The 26,054-nt window shown below is 36.0% G+C and overlaps 2 protein-coding genes across 4 annotated transcripts in view; both read left to right on the top strand.

Moving 5' to 3' along the window:
* Positions 1–12,034, top strand: part of LOC129578158 (uncharacterized) — a 22,649-nt gene extending 10,615 nt beyond the window's left edge. The window contains exons 4-9 of the mRNA XM_055466324.1: positions 387–460; positions 669–871; positions 2,047–2,074; positions 2,209–2,293; positions 2,622–2,822; positions 3,068–12,034. Coding sequence (XP_055322299.1) covers positions 387–460; positions 669–871; positions 2,047–2,074; positions 2,209–2,293; positions 2,622–2,822; positions 3,068–3,270 — 794 coding nt within the window. The 3' untranslated portion in view covers positions 3,271–12,034. The remainder of the gene's footprint in view (positions 1–386; positions 461–668; positions 872–2,046; positions 2,075–2,208; positions 2,294–2,621; positions 2,823–3,067) is intronic.
* A 2,881-nt stretch (positions 12,035–14,915) lies between these two features.
* The window catches only part of LOC129578157 (uncharacterized), an 18,131-nt gene continuing 6,992 nt past the window's right edge, over positions 14,916–26,054 (top strand). Inside the window, exons 1-2 of one of the 3 annotated variants that reach the window (XM_055466319.1) lie at positions 15,054–15,071; positions 15,450–15,961. In XM_055466319.1, the coding sequence (XP_055322294.1) occupies positions 15,845–15,961 (117 nt within the window). In that variant the 5' untranslated portion in view covers positions 15,054–15,071; positions 15,450–15,844. Of the gene's footprint in view, positions 15,962–26,054 lie in introns of all 3 variants that reach the window. The other 2 variants (XM_055466320.1, XM_055466322.1) reach the window with 2 other exon arrangements.

Below are 26,054 nucleotides of genomic sequence, written 5' to 3'. Positions count from 1 at the left end.
CACACACACACACACACACACACACACACACACACACACACACACACTCCCACTCACATAGAATTCGTTCGTCCTATTTTCTATCAATTGAACCAAGATCGCTTAATAAACGACGAAAAATGACAAGCAGCACTCTAGGCGAGGGACACTCAAAACAGTCATCGTACATATATTGAGCGGGCACTATCGATGCGTTCATTTGTGTGAGTGCGATTGTGTAAACGACAATGTTCGTGTTCAATATGTGTACGATGACAGCTTCGAGCATTCCACGCGTAGAGGCGTCTTGGCGTCTTACGTCAAATCTTTCCCATGTATTTGTATACGAAGAAAGCGACCTTGATTGAACGGTAATAACGGTTGTCTCTATTTTAATTTGCATGCAGGACAACTGCTATGGAATCGATGGGCTGAAGAATGGGTTGTGCTGTATGATGACTCAACAATGGCCTGGTTCACCGTAAGTATAATTTCATTAAATTTCACTTTCGGCGAAAAAAAAGGTTCATTAATTAATGGACAGAGTGGGGCGACAAAAAAGCTTTTAAGCTGATTTATAAACAAATTATATGAATTTTTTTCGCCATCACAATCATAGGCTGAAGAAATAAAATAAAAAATTGATTGAACATTTTCAATTCGCATTTTCTCCGTCATAATTGATTTAGGAGCCAGGCAGATCGTCGCCGGTCGGCAAGATATTGGTAAAAGAGGCCCCTGAGATGTTGGCAATTGCTCAGTGGACGGGACAAATTCCAAAGCGTCCTCCATTGCCCGATGGATGTAGCATATCGCAACTGATCGCTGTGGGTTCAAGGCGAAAAAGGTCAAAAGTTTATTGGATGCTCGCACGATCCGAAGCAGAAGTCAAGTAAATGTTTGCAAAGGTTTTAATGCTAGAGACTAGTTTTCTATGGTTTCAATTTGTTATGCCAATCCCCCAGTTCCAGTTAAATTAATTTAAATTCATTTCTACCAGAGTTTGAGTTGATGAAAAAATAAATTGTAAATAATATTTGAATGTAGATTTTAAAATGCAACTCTCGGTATGTCTTCGTCAAATTTCTCAGAACGACAAATAGATAAAATGGAAATAAAATTACTCGACACACAATTCTCGTTACAGAGAAAGAAAAAAAAAACCGGGAAACCATTTTTTGCAATGTATGATGAAGTCAATATGTTAAATTTGGTTGGCTGTGGAGTATGGAGCCTTTTCAATGAATTTGCCCAACTCAAAAGCGTTCGTCGCATCAATATACAGTGTACGATATACATGACACATGACTAAATTCATTAAAATCTGAAAACCGAAATAAATGCCACCGCAGATACGTATTTCCGTTTATAACTGGATCATTTTTGTTATTCGGGCAAACTGACAATTTTCTATACCGACATTTTCTGATTTGAATACATTAATTATACATGATATACATAAACCATATAATAGCATTTAAAATTACGTAAATCTCATTTTGTTGTGAAAAAGCGAAGTATTTAACATATTTATTGAAATCCCATTCAAGCATGCAAAACATTTTATGCATGGATGGAGGTGGTGGCGGTGGTGGTTTTTGTTGTTTAGAGAAGGGAAAGGAAAGAAAAAGACAGTCAGACAAGCAGGCAATGAATGAGATCGAATGAGAAAGGAAGAGTCTTTATTTGCTTTGCCCAAAAACCACCCACACCACTAAAAACACAAACAAACACACACACACACACACACACACACCCCGGAATGGTTGAGAAAATGTAAACGTAAGACGGATTAAAAACTGTACATTCGACATTTGTAACAATATTTCAACGATAAAGCGGATAGTTTTTTCAAAACGATTGCATTTCCCTTGCCATTTGTTCCAGTGTGTATGTGTGTGAGTCCTTCTTGTATTTATGTATATGAAAATAGATCGATTATCAGAATAGAAAATACGATGTATAATTTTCCATAAATCTTATGATTTTAAGCGCTTTTTTTCCTCTTCATCCAATATTAATTGGATTGCTTTCAATAAATTTTTTTCTTATTCTTCTTCTCCTTAGCGACTGGATTAATGCGATTTCAAAAACGGTAAGTTTTTATGCAGTATTTATTCTATTAGAATTCATTTCGAAAATTCTCTCAACTCTCGAATATCATGTACTAGTAGTGTTGTATCTCATCATTAAATCACGGCATTTTTCTCCATTCTTTTGCTATGGTAGCTGCCACCAGCGCCACAAATAGAGCTTATTATTGATAAATCCCATATAACTGGCGTGTTACGACGGCCACTAGTCCGGATAAGACGTAAGTTGCCTTTGAAAATCGGCTTCAGATAATAAGAGAAGAAAAAAAACTTCTTTTTTTTTCTGCCAAAGAAGAAAATATTGCCATAAATCGGATTAAAATTTTTGAGCAAAAAAAAAAGAGTAACACACCACAGTCACTGAAAATCCAGCGAAAAATGTGATTCACTTTTCCAGTATGAAAAGCCCACACATGTGTGGCTGAAATCGATTTTCGATGATACACATACACGTATAGAAAAGCTTTTGTGAAATAATACTTACGATCCTTTTTTGCTTTGCTTGACTTGTATTCAATTCTGAACCTTCGATATCATTTACTATAACAGCTGCTACGAATTCCGAAGTCTCGTCTAGACGAAGTAATCGTGATGCTGTGCGTTATGCACAGAATATACGTAGTGATGCGGCCGTTGCTATACTAAGCAAAAGTACACATGATTCCGATACAAGGGCGACATTAGCATGCGTTCTACCTTGGGGACATGGTTTTGGCTGGGCAACACTACCGAATGGCATTTGGAGTGGTGGTAAGTATTTGTTGTTTTTTTGACTATGCATATCGTTCTGGTTTGTTTTAGACCATCGCATGGTTTACAGACTATCAAATGATTTATATAAACAAGTTCAAGTCATTTTTTCTTTCAACTCTGTGTGTGACAATTTGAACAATAATTTCAAAACATAAAACAGTAGAAACGAAAATGATGAAATTGTGTTGAGTTGTTGTGAACAATAAATGTATATATTTCAATGTATATTTGTCTGTGCATAGGGTTGACTTGGACACAATGTGAAGATACGTTCACGTTGCACGCTCTGCCAACAACACACTGTACGAATTTAGTCGAAACATCGCATGCCGGCATCTATCACACTGATATCGGTGCATTTGATTTCCATACAAGCGGCATTGAAGATTTGGGCGGCGAAGATTTCGACTATGCCATGGACTGTGGTGACTTAGCGATATTTTAAACAATGCCATCTGAAGACAGAAAATACACAAACACAATCATTGTCGTCGTCATATGTTCATCGAATAGAATTGATTACGTGTCTGAATAAAAAGAAAATATTCTGATTTTAAATAGCTGAATCGTTGATGCAATTGCGATTGCCGGTGAATCAGTGGAGCTAGTCATTGTTTTTAATGAAGAAATATACTTTAGCGCCAAAAAAATATCTATGTTTTTAATGTTTGCCCAACGCATGAACGATATATTTTGCATAACATAAGCACAAAGGAATGCCGGCGATGAAAGTAAATTTAAAGCGCAGACACTTCGGATTGAATTGCTGGAGTTGGATATGTCGAATGAAAGTGAAAAACCCAACGCTGTGAAGCACAATGTTATTATATTCAACAGATCCTAAACCTTTCAGAGTTCTGTTTGTCCCTATCGGAAGTTCACTAACATGAATCATAAATGACGTTTGAAATGCCATTTTTGACAAATACCATTTCCAATATTTGGGTAAACCTTGTGACAAAATCATTTAATCAAATTTCCAAACTCTACCGTATAGATGCCGCTAGAGCATCATTTGCTGAATATCTTCCATTTATGATTCATGTTGTTGGAAAAACCAAACATACACACAATCCGATCGGCTATCGATCACACCATAGAACATTATTATGAGCATTTTATGTGTATTTTGATACTTTGACATACATTGACATTTAGTACGAACTACGCTCGTATCACACACACACACAACACTTGAATCACGGTCAAAGCGATTACGCTAAGTACTCAAGCCACGAATTAAACATAACAAAAGGACAAACAAACAAACAAAATATAGGAGAAATATTCTTTTTATATTGCCCACTTTACGTAATTTTATTTTTCGAAACAAAAAAATTTGTCATATTCCGCCAATCGTTTGATTTTGAATTGAATATATGGTTTATGCGTTATGTATACGATTTAAAAAGAGAGAAAAAAAACTAACTATGAACAGAAGAAGAATTCAATTGAGCTTTGCTTTAGATCTGTGAACATTTTTAAGAATAAGTTAAACAAATCGATATAATTTAATCAAATCCGTATTAAAATCTAGTCTTTTTTTTCTCTCTCGGATGAATGAAGAACGAAAAAAGTGTTGAAAACAATCATCAGGTGTTTGTCGTTGGTGTTAACTACTGCTTATTTTTGTTTCCGTACAACTTGTTCTCCCTGCCGCCAATCCAGTTCTCACAAGCACACACATTAATCTCGCAAATTGCGTATACATTAAAAGTGCTTCAACAGCGTGAAAAACAAACCCGAAGAAAGACAGAGATAGGGAGAGAGAGAGAGAGAGAGAGAGAGAGAGAGAGAGAGAGAGAGAGGAGAGAGAGAGAGAGAGGAGAATGTATGAAAAACTGGTCTCGATTAACAACGACATGCACCTGCACACTCACCGATAACTTAGCGTATGAGCAGTAAACACGTAAATCAGAAGAAAAAAACCTATTTCTATCAAAATTCAATTACATTTGTTGTTTGACGAAAAGATTAAAAAAAAAATTACTGTAAAAATACCAATTCAACAAATGATACTCAGAGTGTAAGAAAAACACCAATGACAATATAATTACCGCAACGCGAGTACGCAAGTCATTTCAGTAGGGATTTTTTTTTAGTGATAGATACATACATGCAACACACATGGCTCAAGTCGATTTTTTTTTTACTCTCTGGAGGTGAAATAATAGAAAGATAGAATATATATGGCAAACAAACTTGATTTTACGTAGAAAAAAAACACACACTCACATAATTCGCTGCATTTTAGCAAGTATTTGTTGTTTGAGCGCCGAACCGAAAATGACTGGATTAGTAAATAATTTCTGCGGCAAGTCTTTTGAAACTCGCAAAACGATTTTATTTTTTTCATTTTCAACAAATCGCACGTAATACGTATTGCGACTGAGAAAAAAAAATGTCACACTTTTGGTTAATTAATTCGATTTTATACGCCAAAAACTTAATTCTTTCGGAAGAAAAAAAAACACAACACACACACATTGTGTTGGGACCATTCTTCTTCGAAATTATTTATTCCTTAGTTGTTTCCTGATGACGAAACGTAAGAAAAACAAAAATGAGAAGAAGAAAAAAAACACGCAAAACCTTCTCCATGGCGTGCTTTTATTGTTGGGGCTTATTATTCATGTGGATCGACATTCAAGTCGAATGATTCGACGTAGAGCAAAGGGAACAGACATGTTATCCAACAGTTATACACATATATTATTAAAAATTGATACATTTGACTGAGTGAAAGGCACAGATAGAGAGACTCCCAATTCGGTTGGAAGAGAGAAAGAAAAATAGAGATGAAAATAAGGAAAGATTGAAGGAGAGTGTTCTGTTAAAAGGGCCACCATAAGCCACACACTGTTCACAAATTGCTACTAATATGCTAACAATCACGAGCGTGAAACACTTCATGCTTCCGAAACATTTCACCACCACAATTCCTGTGCAAGGGGTTTGATAATGTGTCTTGAACTGGGGAAAAAAGCACATCAACGCACACCAGCGAATCAAGATACTTCCTATTCTGTAAAATCTGTGAATTCATTCTTGTTTTGTTTCGCCAAAAAAACGTCAGTTACGTTCTTCGCATCGGTTGTTTTCAATGCGATTCGGGCCGGGTTTTTGTTTTTCCCGGTCAATTTGCAATGTGCGAACGAAAAATGTGCCAAATCATCAGCATTTGGCAGCCCCCGTAAAATGTACGATTCGTTCCATTCAATTATTCATTCGTCTGTTTATAGCTCGCAGCAGCTCGAACGAGAGCAAAAATTGATGCGTATGTAGAATGTGACCTGAACTCTCGGCGCCTACGAAGCAAAAGAAAGAAAAATTAGCACGCATAATAATCAATATAAATTGAATTAGTTTTTTTTCTCATCATCTCTTTTGTCTCGTTCAGAGATTTTATTTTTTCTTCTCGGATTTGCGTATAGAATGCAATCTCAATGATTTCATTCTGTTTCTTTTCTGTTGATGCTGTTCCGAGCATGTTGAGTGGAAATATTGCCAAATTTGCTGGAAATATGAAAATTCCTGAAGTCGCAACCGAATAGACACTGAAAATCACCTGTAATAATAATGAATCTAGTGTCGACATGAAAAAGCTTTTGCACACATTAACATTTATGCCGTGCGAATTTTAGGTGAGCGAAAACGATTGTGCGAATGAGAACCAAAGGATTGACGCGATACCCGAATTTAAATGTTGATTCATTGCCGAAAAAAGTGAAAGCAATAATTTATTTAAATCCGACATTCAATTCATTGATTGCAGGTCATTAATTGAATTGGTGAGGGGGAATTTTTCGCATTTTCATTTGAACACATTTGAATCAAACAACCCCGAAAATAAAATTGAATGTTGTGAATATCCCTATAACAATATTACTTCGGCTCGCATCTTTGAGCCAGCCAAATACCGTGTACTTGCAGCCGGAATATTTAGACGTTGGGCCTAGCGAATATATTACATTTAACTAGTGTGATGTGATCAAGCTGTGGTCAATGTGTGTGCGAAATGGATGTTTTTGTGCAAATATTGATTCTCTACAATCTACATGTACACGAGATTGCTAAAACTATCCATACGAATTTGTCAAACGGAATAGCTTTTGAAAAGCGATTTTCGAAGCTAAATTGGAATCAAAAATACAGAATTGCCTATTATTTTCATTTTCGCATACGGAATGCTAGAATCCATTTGCTTGGATTCATACAAACGAGTGGCGGTCATAACGCCCCGGATGGACAGCATGCTTTTGTGTTTCTATTACATTAGAGTATGCTGTCCGTCCGAGGCGTTATGGCCGCCACTCATACAAACACACAAACATTTTTTCATAAAATATTAAAAGCGGTTGCGGATCTTAACGACGACGACAACAACAATTAAATGTTGTGCTATGTTGTGATCCGTGCTAGCCTAAGCAAACACAACCCCAAAATCGTACAAAGCCAAACATGATATGGAATGTCCATGGGCTGAATGGTCAAACTGCATTAAACTTTAATATCCGTTTTGAGTTTTACACTTATTTTTGTCCTAAGTCTACATGAATGGGTCGCAATTTAATTGTAACCTAATCCAAACAGCAACAGCATCCGCTTATAGCACCTAGTCGGTACACGCGCGTGTGTGTATTCCGATTGTTTTTCCTCCTTCTGGTATGTTTTTATGTTAGCTATTCAAATCACCGCCAAAGACAATCGATTAAATATTGTCCATTTTCTTTTGAAGTGTTTTTCTTCTCGATTCATTTGCCGTCAAGAGGAATTCCGTTAGATGTGAGGGTGCGTGTCAAATGGCGCTCCATTCATCCTAAACCTTTATTGTCTGTTTTGTAACGAATGTCGAACTGTATACGAGAAAAGCATACAATTTAGCCTAACATCCAAAAAGGACGAACATTATATGAGATTCAGCGCTAAAATTCCTTAAATATTCACGAAAGTAGTCGTTGTAACCAAGGCAAAAATCAAAGAACAATCTGTTCGCATTAAATCATTTGGATTCAATAATCTGATCCCAATTTCTGATGATAGATGAAACCAACACCATTTGATACGGCTCCCCTCCCCCATTCCCCAATATTGAATGTGTACAAATAGTTTTAACAAATTAGTCGTGTGTTAATGATGAAACAATGATTAAACAAGAAAAAGAAATATGCGATACCTGTCTATGCACTCTGAATAGAAAATCAGCGTAAAAAGAAAAAGAAAAGTAAAATGGATTCGTTCAATACAATACCATATAATAAATAGAGACAAAAGTAAGTATTTGATGTAGGGTTCAAAACTGCGTTATTGATGACAAAAATTAGTTCACGTTGAAAATCGTATTGAGTGTTTAAATAAATTAATAATAATAAAAACCAGAGTCCCCATAACTTTTTATAATAGAAATCGTTTATTGGTCGTTGCGTTATTTCTAGAATCCATTTGACAGTGAGTGTTGTAGACATCGTAAATCGAAAACTGAAATGATTAGGTGAAAACATACGACAAACAAATAAAATTTATGAATATGTTTACGTGACAAAGAAATAAAAACAAAAGATGTTATTCAAACTAATTGTTAGTGTAAAACATGTAACGGTAGCACAACGTCGTGTGAACTAAATGAAATACCCCCCCCCCCCCCCCACACACACACATACATACACACAAAACAAATCATATTTTTATGTATAATCTACACTCTAGACGTAAATGTGTTTTAGTATAAAAAAAAACTGAAGTTCAAAAATAATCTTAAATATTTGTTGAAAATCCATGAGGAATTTGGTAGATGTGATTATGATGAAGAAACTGAAGCCAAAGAAATGACAAAGTATAACAAACCAAAAATGAAGAAAAAGAGAAAAAAAAGACCCTCACATAGTTTTAACAAAGTATTTTATTGAAAAATCGCTGGCCGATTTTATTTCCACTGAACACGGTCAAACGGTATACTTTATGGATGTCGACGCTCCAGAGAGAATAAATATATTTTTTGCTCAAATCAGAAATTATATTAACTAAAACCAAACTACCCATCCATGTGAAGAAAAATACACGATCCCCTAATGCGAATTTACGTACCATGTTTGAGTACATGGTATTTTTTGAACCAGATAAAGCATTAACTGACTATAAATTTGATGTCTATGTAAGTTTTGATTATAGAATAAAAATTGAACCAAAAAAAAAATTTGAATTGAAAAAAAGGCAAACAAGTTGAAAATGCTTAGCATAATTTGCGAGAGAAAAAAATCGATAGAAGAAAAAAAAACATTTGCTTTAGACATGTATTTAGAAAACAAAACCAAATATAAACCACGATGTTTAAAACCATTTATGACCTTAATTCCCTCAAACGAATAAAAATGCGTAATACGCACAGAGATAAAAGAAGAAAAATTCGACATTCATGTATTTTATGTAGAGTTTTGAAATTTTAGATGATTGAATATGTGTCCGATATATGATATATATATGTGCGCTTCGGAAGCGCATCAAAACATTCACAACACACACACACACACACAAACAAACTCAAATGTCCATAACTGCATGACAATGTGAAAACCATTAGGCATTTATAATTGTTTAGTGTTCGTACGAGAAATGAATATAAAAAATTGATATTTTTATAAGCTGCTTTTAAACATGAACAAATATGAAATGAAAACTATCTCAAAATATGCATTTGTAACAAAGTTTTAAGTTTTTTTTTCTATGCCAAAAATACAAGTGATGAACGAATGAAATCGGATAGAAGCGTTTTGCCATGTGGAATAAAGAGAGGAGCAGGAGTAGCTACTATCTGTGAGCCAAACGTCGAGAGCATGAGAGAGAGAGAGAGAGAGAAATATGATGATGAGCAATTTCATTATTCCAGTTTTGCTTTATTTCGCGTGAATAAACGGATGCATTTTCGTTTGGAAAGTGTGTCAATGTGGTAAAATTGGCGAAATTCATATTTTTGATGGTGAAAAATGCTTTATTATGTCAGTGTGATTATACATAAATATGTATGAAATGGCAATGTATGTGAATAGATTGCACAGATTGGCAAACAACAACAGCCGAACAAGGGAAAAAAATCCAAATTGAATGGAGTAATCGAGATTAGGCATAATGCATCATTCGAGTATCTGGAGCATTGAACACAGTGCCAAGCCAGTAGCCGACTATTCGGAAATTCACGTAAGACTCAAAAAAAAAAACTGGGTGAAATAGAAATCTAGCACAAAAGTACTAATAAAACCATTAATATTCGTCGTGTGAAAAAGTTTAGAAATGAATTTAAGCCAACAAAGCAGATAAACAAAAACAACAACAAAAACAACAACAGCAACCAATGATTGAATATGATCTTAGACGCTACGTTCCATATGTCCCACCAACCAATAATTATGTTTGTTATACCGTGTTTAAGATATTTAAAAGAAAATAATAATTATTAAAAAGAAAAACAACAATAATAAATTTGTAAACGAAAATGTTCATCTCGAGAGCACGACGTTACTCACAAAATATATAGCATATAGCAGATGCTGAATTTAAGCACTACAAAAGGCGCAATCATGTTTTTGATGTTAAAATTTAGAAGCAAGTCTATTATAAACATTTACAATACCAAAAAATGAGGTCAAATGAAAGTGTTATCATTTTCCCAAACATATTATCAACGTTCTCCCCCCCCCCCCCCTACAAACCAGTTTCAATGTTCTTCGACCACATACACACACACACACACTTGACTTATCCAAAACAAAAAAACCTACCCCTTTATTTGCATTGAAAATGCCTTCCCTTCAAACAAAAAGTGTCTTCCCTTTTTCCATAAAAAGAACAAAATGCAAGGAGCGGATTTCCGCCTCCGAGTGTCAAGTAGAAACAGATCGCACAAATTTCATTGGGAAATGTTGCTTCTCTTCTTTTTCGACGGCAACAACTTTTACCCGGCTCATCCTATTAAAATAGAATCTAAACAACACTTTATGTAACCTTCTTTTCGTTAAGATGTGTACCCTGATTTAGGCCAAACATATTATTATAACTACCCGAGAAAAAAGAAACTATTCAACATTCTCCAAAAACCGTCAAACTAAGCTACAAAGCGTCATTAGTCTTTATTATCCTTTTTGATCGTACATAAAAATGCGGAAAATCGTTTGCCATTCTGCGTCGTCTGCACATTCATAATTGACTTGTGAACGAATTGAGCAAATGACAAGTCAAACTATAAATTGGCCCACTATAAATACCATACCATCTCAAAACTATTTCCAGCTCAGAAAACGGTCATGGCGAGTTACAAACTGCTCAATGCTTACTCCGCACAAAGAGAAAAAAAAACACAAGAGAGAAGAAAGCAGCAAATATAATCCAAAGAAAAAAGTCGATTGCGACTGTGCAGATCCATAGATAACGATTCGAATTCTTTTTATACGACATAACAAACAATAAGGATCATAAATGTACGTTAACATGAATCAAAACCAAGAAACTTTATTCACTGGAAATCGCTTTTTGACGGTTTTTTTTGAGAATTTGGAGATTGAGTGAATAGATCCGTGTAAATGTTTCAAATAAATAACGAACAAGAGAAATGACGAAGAAAAATTTTGAAGAAGAAGAAAAAAAACACCCGAAATCAATTTGAAATAGTTTTTAATACCGTGTGTTGTCAATGCAATCAGCGAAAAATTTGGAACAATTGCACCTCCATTCCAGCATTAGATGCAAACACTATTTCATATGTAATTGTATACAACAATAAAAAAAAACTATGTATTAAATGTGTTTCCAGTTCCAGAAGTAGGCGAATCGAATCCAAATTTTATTCATTCGGCTGAAAACACTTACGTTTGACATTATTTAAAGAGATAAAAAACAACAACAATCCAACCAAAACATAAAACTGTGTGAAAATTATTGAAATGTTTTAGTATATATGTTAGTCCAAAACTATTCAAACAAATCAACCGCTACAATCATCCAATGAATAAACCAACCCAAAATGTGTTCAAATCTATAGCACCGAGAGTATAAAACAGGAAGAATAAAAAAGAGAAGAAGAGGAAACAAATCAGTCATAAACTTCATTATGAAATTGATAAACTTTTAACCAGAATGAAAAAGAATCCAACCGAAGATGAAGAAGAAGAAGAAGAAGAAGAAGAAGAAGAAGAAGAAGTGAACAGACAAAAAAGACAAAATTGTAATTAAAAACTTTACCGAAAAATCATTTAGTGGGACTGCGCAAAGAAAATAACAAAACTGCAATAAATAAACTATCCAAATTCAAACTGACTTGTGTTTTGTTTGTTGTTTTGGTCTGAAATATTTTGCATGCTGCTACATTGCAGCCCTGCCCGGTACATTGTTTTTTTCTTCTCATTGAAATCGAAAATGAAACAAATGGAAAGAAAATTGCTTCGAAATTAATTTTCTATTTTTACAGCTAAACGTTTTTTTTTGTTCTGCTTCTTTCGCTCTGGATCTTAAGTGGATGTTGTATGCTGATTCAACGCTGATGAAGAATGCATAATTCTTTCGAAAGGCCACTTGACGTAAGTATCACACGCTCACTCACAAAATATAATTATCAACGCGAATAAAAAAGCGAATGCCAGTTTTCTAAACATAAATCCCGTTTTCCGTTTGAGTGATTTTCTCTGTTGCTCTTTCACTCGCTGATCCAACCGACTGTCCGCCAGCTCTCACACACCGATTAATGGACTTATTGGGCGGAGAAGCTGTTACCATTTTTGGAAAACTTAACCTCGATTGCGTATAAGTGTTTTTCTCTACGGCAATAAGCCATGGCTATTTTTCCTTCGTCCCGAGAGCGGTTGCATCAGTATCGGATAATTGTTCAAATGAATTGGATTTCAATTGATTTTTCGAAAACATCCGTTTGTTGCGTTGATTTTATCGGCGTGTTGTTTTTTTTTCGCTGATGTTTCTTCATCGTCGTCGTCGTCGTCGTCGTCGTCGTTGTCGTCGTCTTGTGCTTCTTTTCATGCTTTTATTGGTTCATTCGAATCGGATTTTCGCATATGAGTGAGTCTGATTGCACGAATGAGCAAGAATAGAAAGGAAAAATCTCGAACCCAATCAATATTTTCTTAACAAAATGCGCCGACACCGAAAAACTTTTCTCATATTCGAAAATGTCGGATTAGCTTCAGCCGTTATGCCAGAATCGATTGGATTGCATCACTTTGGCCGACGCTGACAACACGATTTATTTATTTTTTTGTTCGAAATTTATTTTCAGGCTTTTGATTCAGAATGAAATTGCTCCATTTGTTTTTTTTTTCGCTTCGCTTGTTTGTGTGCAAGTGTCGCTGAGAAAGTGTATGTCGATTTGTGTTGGAGTGTGTGCGAGAGAGAGAGGTTGGAAGCATGGAGCCTGCACAAGGCCCAGTATATTATTACAAACAACTGTCGTCATCAGAATATATTATTGCATGACTTTCTCAATGAAAAATCAATCGAAATCGATGAGCGCGACAAATGAATCGAGAATAAGTGAAAGTGACGTGACAGCAAACGAATTTATTCAAAAGAGATTGAGACAAACACTGGTGAAGAACTGGAAGAAGAAACAACAACGAAAAATTACGACTGATTGTTTTATGTTTTTAAATTGCTCACGCGTCACTGATCGAGAACCATTGAGTTTCCGCAGTTTGGTATTGATGTTTAAATGATTTATGCTTTTTTTTCTGTATACATACACATGTGTATGTGTGCTGTTCTGTGTCAATCTTGATGTGCTCCAAACGCGATGCTAAATTCTTTATACTATTTCGAATATTCAGCTTTATTTTGTGTTTATTGCTTTCTGTGTGTCTAGTCTGTATTCAGTCGATTGACAACATCAATGCTAATGCTTCCAAACATCAATGTGATATTGCATTTGAGGCAACGCTAAAAAACGAGCTTTGTTACGGAGTTGTTGTAATTGTCAAATATATATTGTGTGTTTTCCTTCTCTCGTCTGTATTCGCATTAAAGGCATTTGATATTTTATGTAAATATAAATTACGAATTGGATAATGGTTTGTGTTTGCCGGTGAATCATCAACAGATTTTTATTGCCACCGAACGGCAAAAGCACAACCGAATAAAAATTCATTGAAGCGTATACCGTTCGGAAATCATGTTATCGACCATATGATTATGTTTATGAAAAGTGTTTTGTGGGTTTCACTTCAATTACTCGCTCCTTACATCGATCGACGGAACAGCGATTATAGTAAATGGATCGATTGCTTTGAGAACCCGTACGTTGGCATTTCATGAGCAAAATATACACAAACAGAGGAAAAGAAAAAAAAGCAACAAAAACGCAGGGACACAGCGCCAACTAATACACGCGTAAATCTTTAATTACACACGAAAATGATTCATTCATTCATTTGTGTATGAAGAAAGAGTAGGAGCGGGAAGAGAAAAAGCATGCTAAATTGACAGCACACACACTTTGTTTCTCACTCGCTTCACAATTTAACGGGCCCAAAAAGAGCAGCCGATATTACTGCTCATTCACCGTACTCTCCATACGTATGCTTGTGTGGATGTTTTTCTTTAGCTGTGTATTTTGCTCTCTGTTCGTGATTTTGTGCTATGGCTTTTGAGCGTGTATTATGCCAGCCGAGCCAGCGTTGGGTGCCGTCGCCACCGCCGCCGTTGCTTAGCTCTTGGTGTTTTGATGTTCGCTCTCTTTTGTTGGCGTTGATGTCGTTGTTGTTGCTGTTGGCTGCTGCTACTGCTGTTGTTGTTGGCTGCTATTATTTTGATTCCGTTTTTGCATACAGTCTCGTTGTGCTCGTTTACATTCGCATTTACTTCTGCGTTAAGCGTTGAATTGTCGTGTACTTTTCACATTCTTACGATTTTCTTCTCGTTTTGGTATCGCTATTCTTATAAAAATTTGATTGGAACCGTGCTTTTGTGTGTTAAGTAAGTGAGTCAGGCGCGCGCGTTTGGCCGCATGTGTTTGTGTTGATCGACAAAATAAAGCAACTTTTATTCGTTTCATATAAAACATACAAATAACTTACACTCACTTACTGTGCGCCTCAGTATACCGGCGTTTGTTCGCTTCATCGGGTATTTGTGCAGATTGTGGCTTTAGTTAGTCTCTTTGCTCTTGAACCGTGGGAATCGATAGTAATTCACCGCACCGATTTCCAATCGACGAAAAACCAAACGATTTAAATTAAAACTATTTCGTGTCAGAAGGTGTTTTTTTTTTGTTTCTCTTCTCTTTCGTCTTTTGCAATTCGACAAAATTGTTCGTTTGGTTTATTTTTTTTTGTCTTCTTTCAATTACGTTGGCTACTCGGTGAAACCGTAAATGTAACATATTGCAACCAATGTTGATTTAAATTGAATTGTTTGCTTAAATTGTACCAATATTCGTGGTTGAAATCCATCGATTACTCGAATTTTTGAGTAAAAACACATAGAATGCATTGTGAATAACTTCGTTTATCGAAAAGAATACCAAATGTTCGCACAAAATTTATGTTTTAGTTGTTTTTTGTTGAGTTTTTGAGTGGAATTTTCACTCGATTTCTTCACAACATTCTCTCGCAAACTGCCAAATAAATAACATAGCAAACAAGTGAAGGCGAAATAAAAACGCAGCAACAACCAAAGAGAGATGAATATCTGAGTAGCTAGGAAAAGAAAAACCCAACACAAAACGAAACTGTTGAAAACTTAGAGGAAACAAAAAGCAAGAAAAAAAGAAGTGACGAAAAACGGCGAACACACAAGAAAACAATAAAACAAACTGAGCTAATAATAATCAAGTTGACTTGAGAAAATCTGCAAAATACGACGAGACAAAATCAGAAAAAAGAAACAAAAAAAACAACAACCAAAGAAAAAGAGATTACACATCTGATAAAAAGTGACAAGAGCAAAAAGAAGAAGCAAACACACGAGAACAAAACAACAACAAAAAATCACTCAAGATTTGTGTGTCGGAAGGCAGAGGAAAAAAGTGTATGTGCATTAAGAAAAACACGTCATCGTGTTGCAGTCACCAAACGAGAAGAAAAAACACACTATTCAAACTAAAAATGGAGTCACAAGGAAATGTATCAAGGCTAGCGAAATTGCAGGTGGGTTCAATATACAAAAAATCCTACGTTTTTATCTCAGCTCCACTTTTTTTTTCTGCTCGTTGTTTCTGTTGCTTTGCTCTGAATCGGCTCGCATTGCTCACCTGAGTGTTGAATAACAAAGTGCAATCCACGATTCTGGGTTGAAGCCGCATTTTTATTCATGCCAACACAATGTTGTCTCTCTCTCTCTCTCTCTGTTTTCATTTTGTACTATATACTCTGGTCGCATACTGTATCTTGTCATCGGTTTAAACTCGATTTTCGAACGCGTGCTCAAGTTCATCGCAACATTTCTGGCATCTGCATATAGCCATGCAAACGTAGCAAAACTTTCCAAAAAAAAAACGACAATGACGACGATGACGGCGGAGAAGAAGAAGAAGAAGAAAAAAAATTAATGGGAGTTCCAAAAAAGAGCAAAGCGCCTCGATGAATATTGCTGTGTGTGAATCACCCATTCCATAATCGTTGAATTATTGAAGTAAACACAAATGTGTCACCATTACGGCTTGTTCGCGCTAGCTCGCTTGCTCTCCTTACTGGGCAAAGAAAAATCGTTATCATAAATTAAAGCTTACAAGACATTGTGGCTTCAATATTAAAGAATATTCGTTATATTATCGTTGCTATCCGCGTACAACGATTTTTTTTTTCATTATAAATTACTTTTCGAAAAGTATACTTTTACGTATCGACAATATCATAATTGTGATATTCTTAGACTTTTTCCAACAATGTTGTGGATGGCGAATAAAATAGAAAAACGAAGAGGAAAAATCATAGATTATATCATGGTGGTGATTAGCAAATCACACAAATTTAGCCATTTTATTGGTAAACTATGCCGAAAGCATTTGACGACAATCCAATCAAGAATATAATTTGGAAACGGTCGAATGATTATGGTGTTAAATTGTCATTCGAATCAACAATAATAACGACCCACAACATGTGTTCATGCCACTCACCTTCAACGCATCGCATGACTCTCTTCATCGTATAAAAAAAACTCATATGTCGTCGGTGGTTGGGATGAGACTTTCGTGTTCGTTTTCGTTACGTCACGAAACCGCCAAAAACCGTGTCTTACCACAAAAGAAAATTGATTTGACCATGAAAACCAAAGCAACAGCAGCAGCATCGAATTGCCTCAGAACACAATTGAATCATTTCAGTGCCACGTATTCGTTATGTTTCCGAAATTCCGGCTAATTACCTATTAATTATCGTTCAAATCAATTTTTTGGTCGACTACTTTGATTGCGATAATTTTTTTTTTTCTCGTTTGCTTCCTCTTCTTCTTGTGTATTCAATTTGTGTGTTACAAGAATTGCATGTAGCATGTCGCATCTATCAAACCATCCCACACACGAACATGAACATACACACACACACACACACGCAGCATTTTCAACTCACAATTGGTCATGCAGAAAGCGCGCGTTCACTGTGATTAATCCACAAAATCTGAAAGCGAATATATTAACTAGCGCCGCACCATACGACCAATATTTCCACTATATATAGTGTAACGCAATATGTCCAATTGCATTCATATAGAAATCGAATGCAATTGACTCATTCATACTAATTTATTCGTTTTTTTTTCTTCTGTTGTTGTCGTTATTGTCACACTGTTTTGAACGGTTTTTGGTTTTCCTACTGCTTCGTTTCAAAACGGCCGATTGCGAGAGTGCGTTGGCACTATTTACATTTGATAAATGATTATTTTAAACTCGATAGAATATCATAAATTTTTTTTTTTGCGATCAATAAATGCGAACGTCATAAAAGAACTTTGAGCTGATTCATTAAGCAACGCACTTCTTGGTTGTAAACAAATGCGAAGAACGAGAGAAAGAGTGAGAGAGTGAGAGAATGGAGAAAAAAAACCGTTGAATTACATGGAAATTAAAACCCGCTAACAGATTAGCTCATTGACAATGAACATACAAAAATGGACATTTTGAATAACGCGCGCACACACATAACACTGATAAAATCGTAGGCGTTTCGCCACAGCAAACACCAATCTGAAAGTCCAAATGTTGCGGAGCGAACAAACAAACAGAGAAGAAGAGAAAAAAGAAACACATCATCGACAAACAAGTGAGCGACAAACGAGTGAGATGCGAATTGTACAACAAGCACAAAAACCGCAAAATAACATTTTAATAAAAAACAACCAAACCGAAATAATATGTGGTACGGTTTTTATTTGTCAACCATAAATGGTCACATTATACTCCGTTTTTAATTTGGCGTGTGCATTTCTTTCTCTCTCTCTCTCGCCCTGTTAGTTTATATATAAAGTCAAACAAAGAATTGATGCTCCTTATGGCGATATACATGCTAAGTGTAACAGTATTTATCGATTTGAATTGAAATAGGAAAAAAAACGTGGGGAAACTGATTAAATTTCGGCCAAAATCTACAGCCGTTGCGATAATTGAAGCGCTACAAATGCGTAAAAGTCCGGTGATTTTATCGCAATATCAATGATCATTAATAATGTGTTCGCAAATGCGAATACTTTTCAAACTTTAGTAACACATCGAATATGTCACACAGTTATTTATGGATTTTTGTTCTCATCAGACAAATATAATCCATATATTACGCTCCCGAAATGCGAGTACACATTTATTTAGCTCGCCGTTGTTTTCTCTCTTTAATAGGTTTTATTAACGATTGCTTCAAAATGAATTATAATTAATGTATTTAATGCATCCTAATTCCAAATATGACTTTATTTCGTGTGTTTGAGAAGAAAAAAAAGAATGGGAGATGGAGAGAAAGAGGATGGAGATGTGTGTGTGTGTGTGTGGGCACTTATGAATATCGCATATAAATGTGTCGCCATACGAACGATATATTCGTCTCTCAAAAAATCAATGACTTCATTCGTCGCTCGTCTTCTTTGCATTTGTTTGCTATAGCCATTGTTTACAAGGAATCAACGTGCTGGAGATTAAACGATTTATCGCCTCGCGAAAAACTTCGTTTAACATACGAGAAAGAAAATATATTTAGTGGGTGCTACACGTTGGATGGATATTATGTGTGTGTGTGTTCTGAGGGAGCAATATGTGAATGAGGCATGGCCATAAGAACAAGAACACGGATACTACGAATATATGTCTGTATTTTAAGTCACTCACCACCTCTCTTCTCTATATTTTGCACACTCCGTGTGCTCTCAGCACTGTCTTCCCCCTTGCTATCACCAAATCAAGCTTAAAGCGAGCAACAATGGGCGATGGTAGCGGCGTTATTCACATATCACGTGATGCTGCTGATTAACAGTTATTACATATGTTAATGACGGATTTAGATAAGTTCAAGAGCCAAAGCGAAGAACAACGAAGAATACATATAACGTGCGCCTTGGACCACACACACACACAAACGGGGTCGGGGCACACAAAAACAAACATATGCACACGCACTCACTCTTGTGTATGTTACGAAAGTTGACGTGCTCTCGCATACAGAACACACACACTCCACACATCGAGACATTTGGAGTGCGAAGGCTTTTCATTTGTTTGTGATTAGCTGTTGAACGACGAGGAGAAAAATATAGGCGTTCATAAGAACTTTTCGATGCGTTTCAACAAACAATGAAAACAAAGCAAAAGCCAACGAATGTTAATAGTAATGTGGGATGGGAATATTACTGATTTACTGGATGGGGAATTTGGTTATTGTTGAATCAAGTTCGTCGTCATTCAAGTGAATAGAATTCAAGTGATTCCCCGAATTTATCCAAAAGTGAACAGAGAAGAGGAAGAAGAAGAAGAAAAAGGAGAAAACACGAAGGAAATTCAACTTGTATGATCGATTGTTTACAAAGTATTTTACACAAACACTCAACAATTCACTGCCGAGCCGAGAATTTGTTTCGGATGCTTTGTAAATTCGAATTTTTGGAGAAAAAGCTCGGCTTTTAAAAATAAATTCGTGTCTGATAAAAAGTCATATCATACACACAAAGGGATATTGCAACTTTTTTGACCAGAAAAAACGCCATCTTACGTCGTGCCCGTAAATTATTTCACTGTACATTTAGATGGTAGAGCTTGAACAAAAGTTCGACACTATGCATAAACTTGGAAAGAGCTTGATAAACTTGATGAAATACATATATTTTATGGTCGTTGCAATACCCCTATGCATACACACACACCCATCCAATGAACTGACTCAGTACGGTTCGACAAAGAGTCACACTTTCATTCAACATCGATCAACCATCGTCGTATAAATATCATAACACATAATGTCGGAGAGGGTGGAGCAGGAAAAATTCTTGAAACTTTTCTTCAATTTTCCAGGCCGACGTGTCGTGCAGACAGCACATCATACGATGCGAAAAGTTCTACACCATAATACATGAACAAGAACTAAATACACTAGTCGGTGCCAACGATGAATAAAGTACACTTCACGAATCTCTCATTCAAGAATTGAATGAACATGAGCTGTCCCATTATCTATATACACTCTCACTCGCTCTCCATCTCTCTCTCCCTCTCTTTCTCTCTCTCTCTATCACTTACAAGATGATTCTCTTCTCACACTTGCTCAGCTGTTTGAAAAGATCATTAATCATTTGAAAGTTCACTCGAATGAGTGTCATTGGTAATCAGGATTTGATGGTAGCAAAAACTTTTCTTACTGATTAATTGCCTGTTGAGATAGAGTGGTAGCGAGCGAGCGAACGGGAGAGCAATAGAGAGTAAGATCGAGTGACAGAATCGGCACAATAATTCGATATTCGACAGATTTTCGGATGCGTGAGCGCTCGATGTCGCGAGCAAGCGCTTCGAGAGCATCAAGGTCAAAAGCCAGTTAAAAAGTTTTAAATTCATGTCAATAGTATGGCCTGCTTTAATGAATTAATTGTTTTTCAATGAATTTTTAATCGGCACAAGCACTTGTTCCATCGATTTAATCAATGCGTAAATCGAAATTAAATCACCTTCTGAAAAAGGCCGAGAATGTTTGAACATCGCTCTGAAAAAAAAGAGAAGTCATCAAAATTCAAATTGTTGTGTTTTTCTGTTGGTGCTGCTTCTGCTGCGGCTATTATTGTTGTTGCGGTTGATTTGTGCAAAGCCAAATGAGTAGCAAAAACTCAATTATTATGATCGATTGAATGGGGTCATCGAAAAGGGTGCGGTGTTAAATTAACCCATTACATACATGAATAATAAATGATATTTCGTCTAGCAAAAAACATATTTTCCGCAATATAATCGGTTATTGTTTTATTCCGTCGTTCGAAGTTAATGCTCAGAATAAACAAAAAATACACAATTTGAAAAATGATTAGTATTTAGTTATTTCCCATAATTAGACAAACACGACGCAAAAAAAACAGATGAATATTCAAATCTTGGCAAATTTGCCGAAATGACTTCGGGTAGGGCCATAGGTTCTGACACCAAAAAATTCAGGGGGGGCCAAGCCAAAAATTCAAGGGGGGGTCAAAAAAATCAATTCTATCTAGTGTAAATTTCTTCCCGAAAAAAATTGCTGACCGGGGGGGGTGATCCGCAATTTCGAATTTGAAGAGCAAAAAAAAAAAAGGTCCTCGCTCTCAAAAATCGATTCTATCTAGTGTAAAACCGGTATCCAGAAGAAAGTGAGGTCTAAAACAACAAAAAAAGGTCCGAAAATGGCAACGGGTCCAAAAAAATCGTCGGGGTTCACACTTTTCCCTCGGGGGCCAGGATCAACGAGATCAGACTATGTCAGAACCTATGGGTAGGGCGATTTCAATTGTAGATTTTATGTACTTTAATGTAGTGTTTTTACTTTTTTTATGTAGGAACAATTTTTTCGAGTAATCGGCTATCGAAAAACTGTTATAAAATGGGACAACTCAAATCTTGGTCAAAAAACGTATTTTCCACAAATCGAATTTTTTTTCGAATGAAGAATGGTTCCAAAAAATTGTAGATAAATTGTAGAATTCAAATCAATTGTCTGTTCTCAAATATGTCTGCCCGTTCGTTCGATATCGGGACGAGTCTTGAAAATTGGTCCAAAATCGGTAATACTCAAATCTTGGCCACAAATTGAAATTTCCACAAACTGAATCTTCCTCTCTTGATGCTAGGTTCCATAAAATTGTAGAAAAAATGTAGAATTCAAATCAGTCATCCGATCCTTGATGTTTTCAACAAGTTATTTGGCTACGGGGGAGTTCAATATTTAATATGGGAATAAAACTGCTATAAACTGTTATAAAACGTGTTTAGTCATTTCGGCAAATTTGCCAAGATTTGAATATTCATCTAAAAAAACAGCAACTGACAATTTCAAATTGGAATTGAAAAAAGACAAGAAAAAAAATTCGTGCGATTCCGTGTTAGGCTGCGTCGAGTCTGTTAATTTGTCAATGAACTAGTTTTGGGTGCATGATGCGTCGGATGCTGTAGCACGGCTGCTGCTGCCGCCGCCGCCGCCGCTGCTGTTGCTTTTGCAATTTGCTTTGTGTCAACCGAACAAAATGAGTTAAGACCTTGTCACTTTGACTAAAATGTTTTAAGCAAGTTTTCGGTGAATTGAATTAATGCGCCTAAACATGGTATAAATGACTATGAGCTATGAAGAGTAAATGGGTTTTTCATAGCTCGTTCATAGTAGCTCGTTGATTTTCAACAGCAACAAAAAAATGGCCGATAGACAGACAGAGAGAGAGAGAGAGGGAGAAAGAGACAAATCTCAATGCAATTGAGTCATATACTAATCAATTGTCTGTATGTTTGTTGAGTTTGGCACTTTTTGTATGGGTGGTTTAAATACGACTGATGCTGCAGTCGTTAGCAAAGATAAATACGTTATTATTTAAGGTCTAGGCCAATTCAGACGCGCAACATACGGTCGTTCTGATGTGCTTTTTTTCGTTTTGGTATGTGTGTGAGTGTGCCTCAGCTGGTGCTGTTCGTGTATTCATGATATCGTTAGTGCATTGAACTAATGAATGAACATTCACCCAACAGCGTTCAATCGATTTCCAAAACTACAACCATTCGTTTTGTCCTTAACATTCGTATTGGCCTGTGCACCAGTTCGACATGGTAAAATCCAATTATTTGGCTTGGTAATTCCGATTTGGTAATCGAGTTGTATTTGTTTTTGTTTGTTCTTCTATTTCGTGCAAATGGAAGAATAAATGAGTTTGTATTACATACTTGAGCCAAAATTGGCTTGTATAATTTTTTTTTCTTTCATGGAAAACAGTTTTTGATCATATTTTCGGAGTTCCAATCGATTGATATGAATGCAACACCTTACACGTAAAGTGTGTCGAAAATTCATCGAAATGGCTTTCCAAAAAATGTACCCGTGAAATAGCATGAAAAATAAAAATTGGTGGGAAATGCCAATAATATTGCTGAACATATTAAGCTTTCGTGATAAAGAACAATTTCATCGTAAATACAAAACTGTCGACATCAATGGGCTGACTTAAGAAGCAATAATACACATTATGATGTGTTGTTGTCACACATTGTTTGGGATAATTTATTTCCGAATAAAACCAAATTTACATCTTCTTCTATTTTAATAATCGGGAAAAGAAATCTAAAAAATCGATTCGTTATTAATCAGACCATAAACTTCATTTGGTCATATAGAAGAAATAAGGAGAAAAGACAACAAAATTCACAATGTAAAAATGATTCTATCACTTCGTTTCCGTGGAAGATTTCATGGAAATACAAATTCTAATCAAATTTAATAAATCGTTTTGCGTTGTGCGATTCAATTGAAAGCGCGCTTGCGGCACGCAATATGTGTGTGTGTGTGAGAGAGAAAGGAAGAAAGAGAACAGGAGCCGAGTGAATCGTATTGTATGGATGTGTGATGCTTCTGCCACTTTATTTTGACTTTGGCCTTTCATTTCTCACATTCATCGGCTTTGAATAAATGAAACCAAACTCCAAACAGCGCATTTGGCAACAATAAATACATTAATAATAAAAATCATAATCATGATAACAAAAACAACAAATGTGATCAACATCCATTGTGTAAGAGGCTCCTGTTATTCGAAACCGCACATTTCTGAAAGCAGGCACATAATAACAAAATCGATATTAATATTCATGTCATTCCGTTGAGTACATATTTTCTTGCGTTTCACTCTGTCTCGCTCGCTTGCACACTCGCTCGCTCGCTTTTTAGCTTGCCAGCTCATTTTACCACCGGAATAACATTTAAATCGTACATTTTGACTTGTTTGTGCATATGAATGTCGGTGTATATTGTATAAGGATTTCTTTTTCGGTGTATACGCATTGTCGCCGTAAATTGGCTCATATTTACTTCCATAATGTGATACGCAGATGAAAAGACCGAAAATAGAAGCGCAAAATACGAGCCCGTGCTCTTCCCAAATCAGTCATAGTTAGAAGTAGTTTTGATTCAAATGGCAATGACATTAGACATCGGTAATTTATTTGTTTGTTTGTTCCATATTTGTCTGCACCAAATGAGAAATCTTCAATCGGTTAACCGCCGGTGGAACGTGATGCGTTGAATCTTCACTGAATGCTGAATTGATATTAGTCACACTCAATGAGACGACGAAAGGGGAGGAAATGTGAGGCACACACCGTCGGGCGCCACCGTCTTTGACACTTTTTCCCTCTCTTACATGGCTTACACGCACTGATGCATGCTGGGCGAAATGCGTACATCAATGCGATTTTGCGTTGCAAAATGTAAAGTTTATTAGAGAATCGGAATCAAGTGCAAACCGCGTTAAATGGCCGTTAATTTTATATTCACAGCTTCTTAATGGGTATATAATAAAATTATTTCACATTATTCTGCGATCACGTTTCATCGTACGATGAAAATTGTTCGTCTCAAAAAAATATTGCGCACCCTCATATGAAATCGGCCGTATGCCGAAGAATGTCTGAACGTCCTCCGACTGAGGAGGCCCCGCTGTATACAAACCACGATGACGACGATGACGATGACTAAAAACTTGTTTCTATGAATTTATCGATTATCAATTAGAAAATTGATTTCGAGGAATTCTAGTGGAGAAAACAATAATAATTCAACTAGTTACCCAATATTAAACGATGCGAGAAAATCGTATCGATTGTCAAGGCTTTGCTTTTATTTTGATCGCATGTGTGAACATTCACATCAATCTGACGTTTGGCACATTCGTGATGATATGCATAAATTCATTTCAATTTCACACCGTGCCTGGTGTGTGTCTATATGCTTTCCATCCTCATTTTTAATGCACACAAGTTCCATGAACCGCAACGCAAACGAAACAAATATCAGTGCATTTTTTTTTTTTAAATAAATTTTCCATTTCGCACTTATTGCCACCACACGAATAAACAAATTATTCATCGGTAAAATGAAATCGATTGCGGAGGATCCCACCCATTTAATAAATTCTCCCATGCAATCCAATTTACAATTTAGAAACACATGCACACACACAAACACATACAAACGAACGAGTGCAACAGCAAAATTCATTGATGGCTTTGGAAAACTAATAAAAATGCCAGCCAAAAGAAAGACAGAGACAGAAGCATCGAATGGGATAGCGAAACGCTTTGAAGAAGGAAAAATAGCAACAACAACAGCACCACCAAAAAACGAGGCTCATAAAAAATACAGATAAGCTCGTACAGTGGGTGTTTCAGGCTGCATGTGTTAAAGTTGTAACGAATTTGGTTCATCGGAAAAATCGAATGCATGGATTTTATTTTGTATTCGAATGGGATCTAAACGAACAAAAAGAACCGAGAGGGAGAAAGCGATAGAAATAAATTTAAAAAAAAACACACATACACATACACAGAACTGAGTTGAAGAATTGAAACGAACGTGTGAATGAAGCAAGTAAATGCGATTTCTGTTCCAATCCACACACTCCATTACAAAGCTTTTGAATTGTGAAAAATAGACAACGCACAACACACATGTGAAGTTTGAAGGAAAATTACCAGGTGGGTGTACACTGTACAATGAACTATCAGCATATTTTGTCGTTGTTGATGTTGATGCTGCTACTACTGCTGTTGTTGTTGTG

Source organism: Sitodiplosis mosellana, unplaced genomic scaffold (assembly GCF_009176505.1).
Source record: "Sitodiplosis mosellana isolate CC-2019 unplaced genomic scaffold, AAFC_SMos_1.0 Smas_scaffold_6226, whole genome shotgun sequence".
Lineage (NCBI taxonomy): Eukaryota > Metazoa > Arthropoda > Insecta > Diptera > Cecidomyiidae > Sitodiplosis > Sitodiplosis mosellana.
The sequence above is the reverse complement of the archived record's forward strand: the minus strand, read 5'-3'. Positions and strand labels throughout refer to the sequence as shown.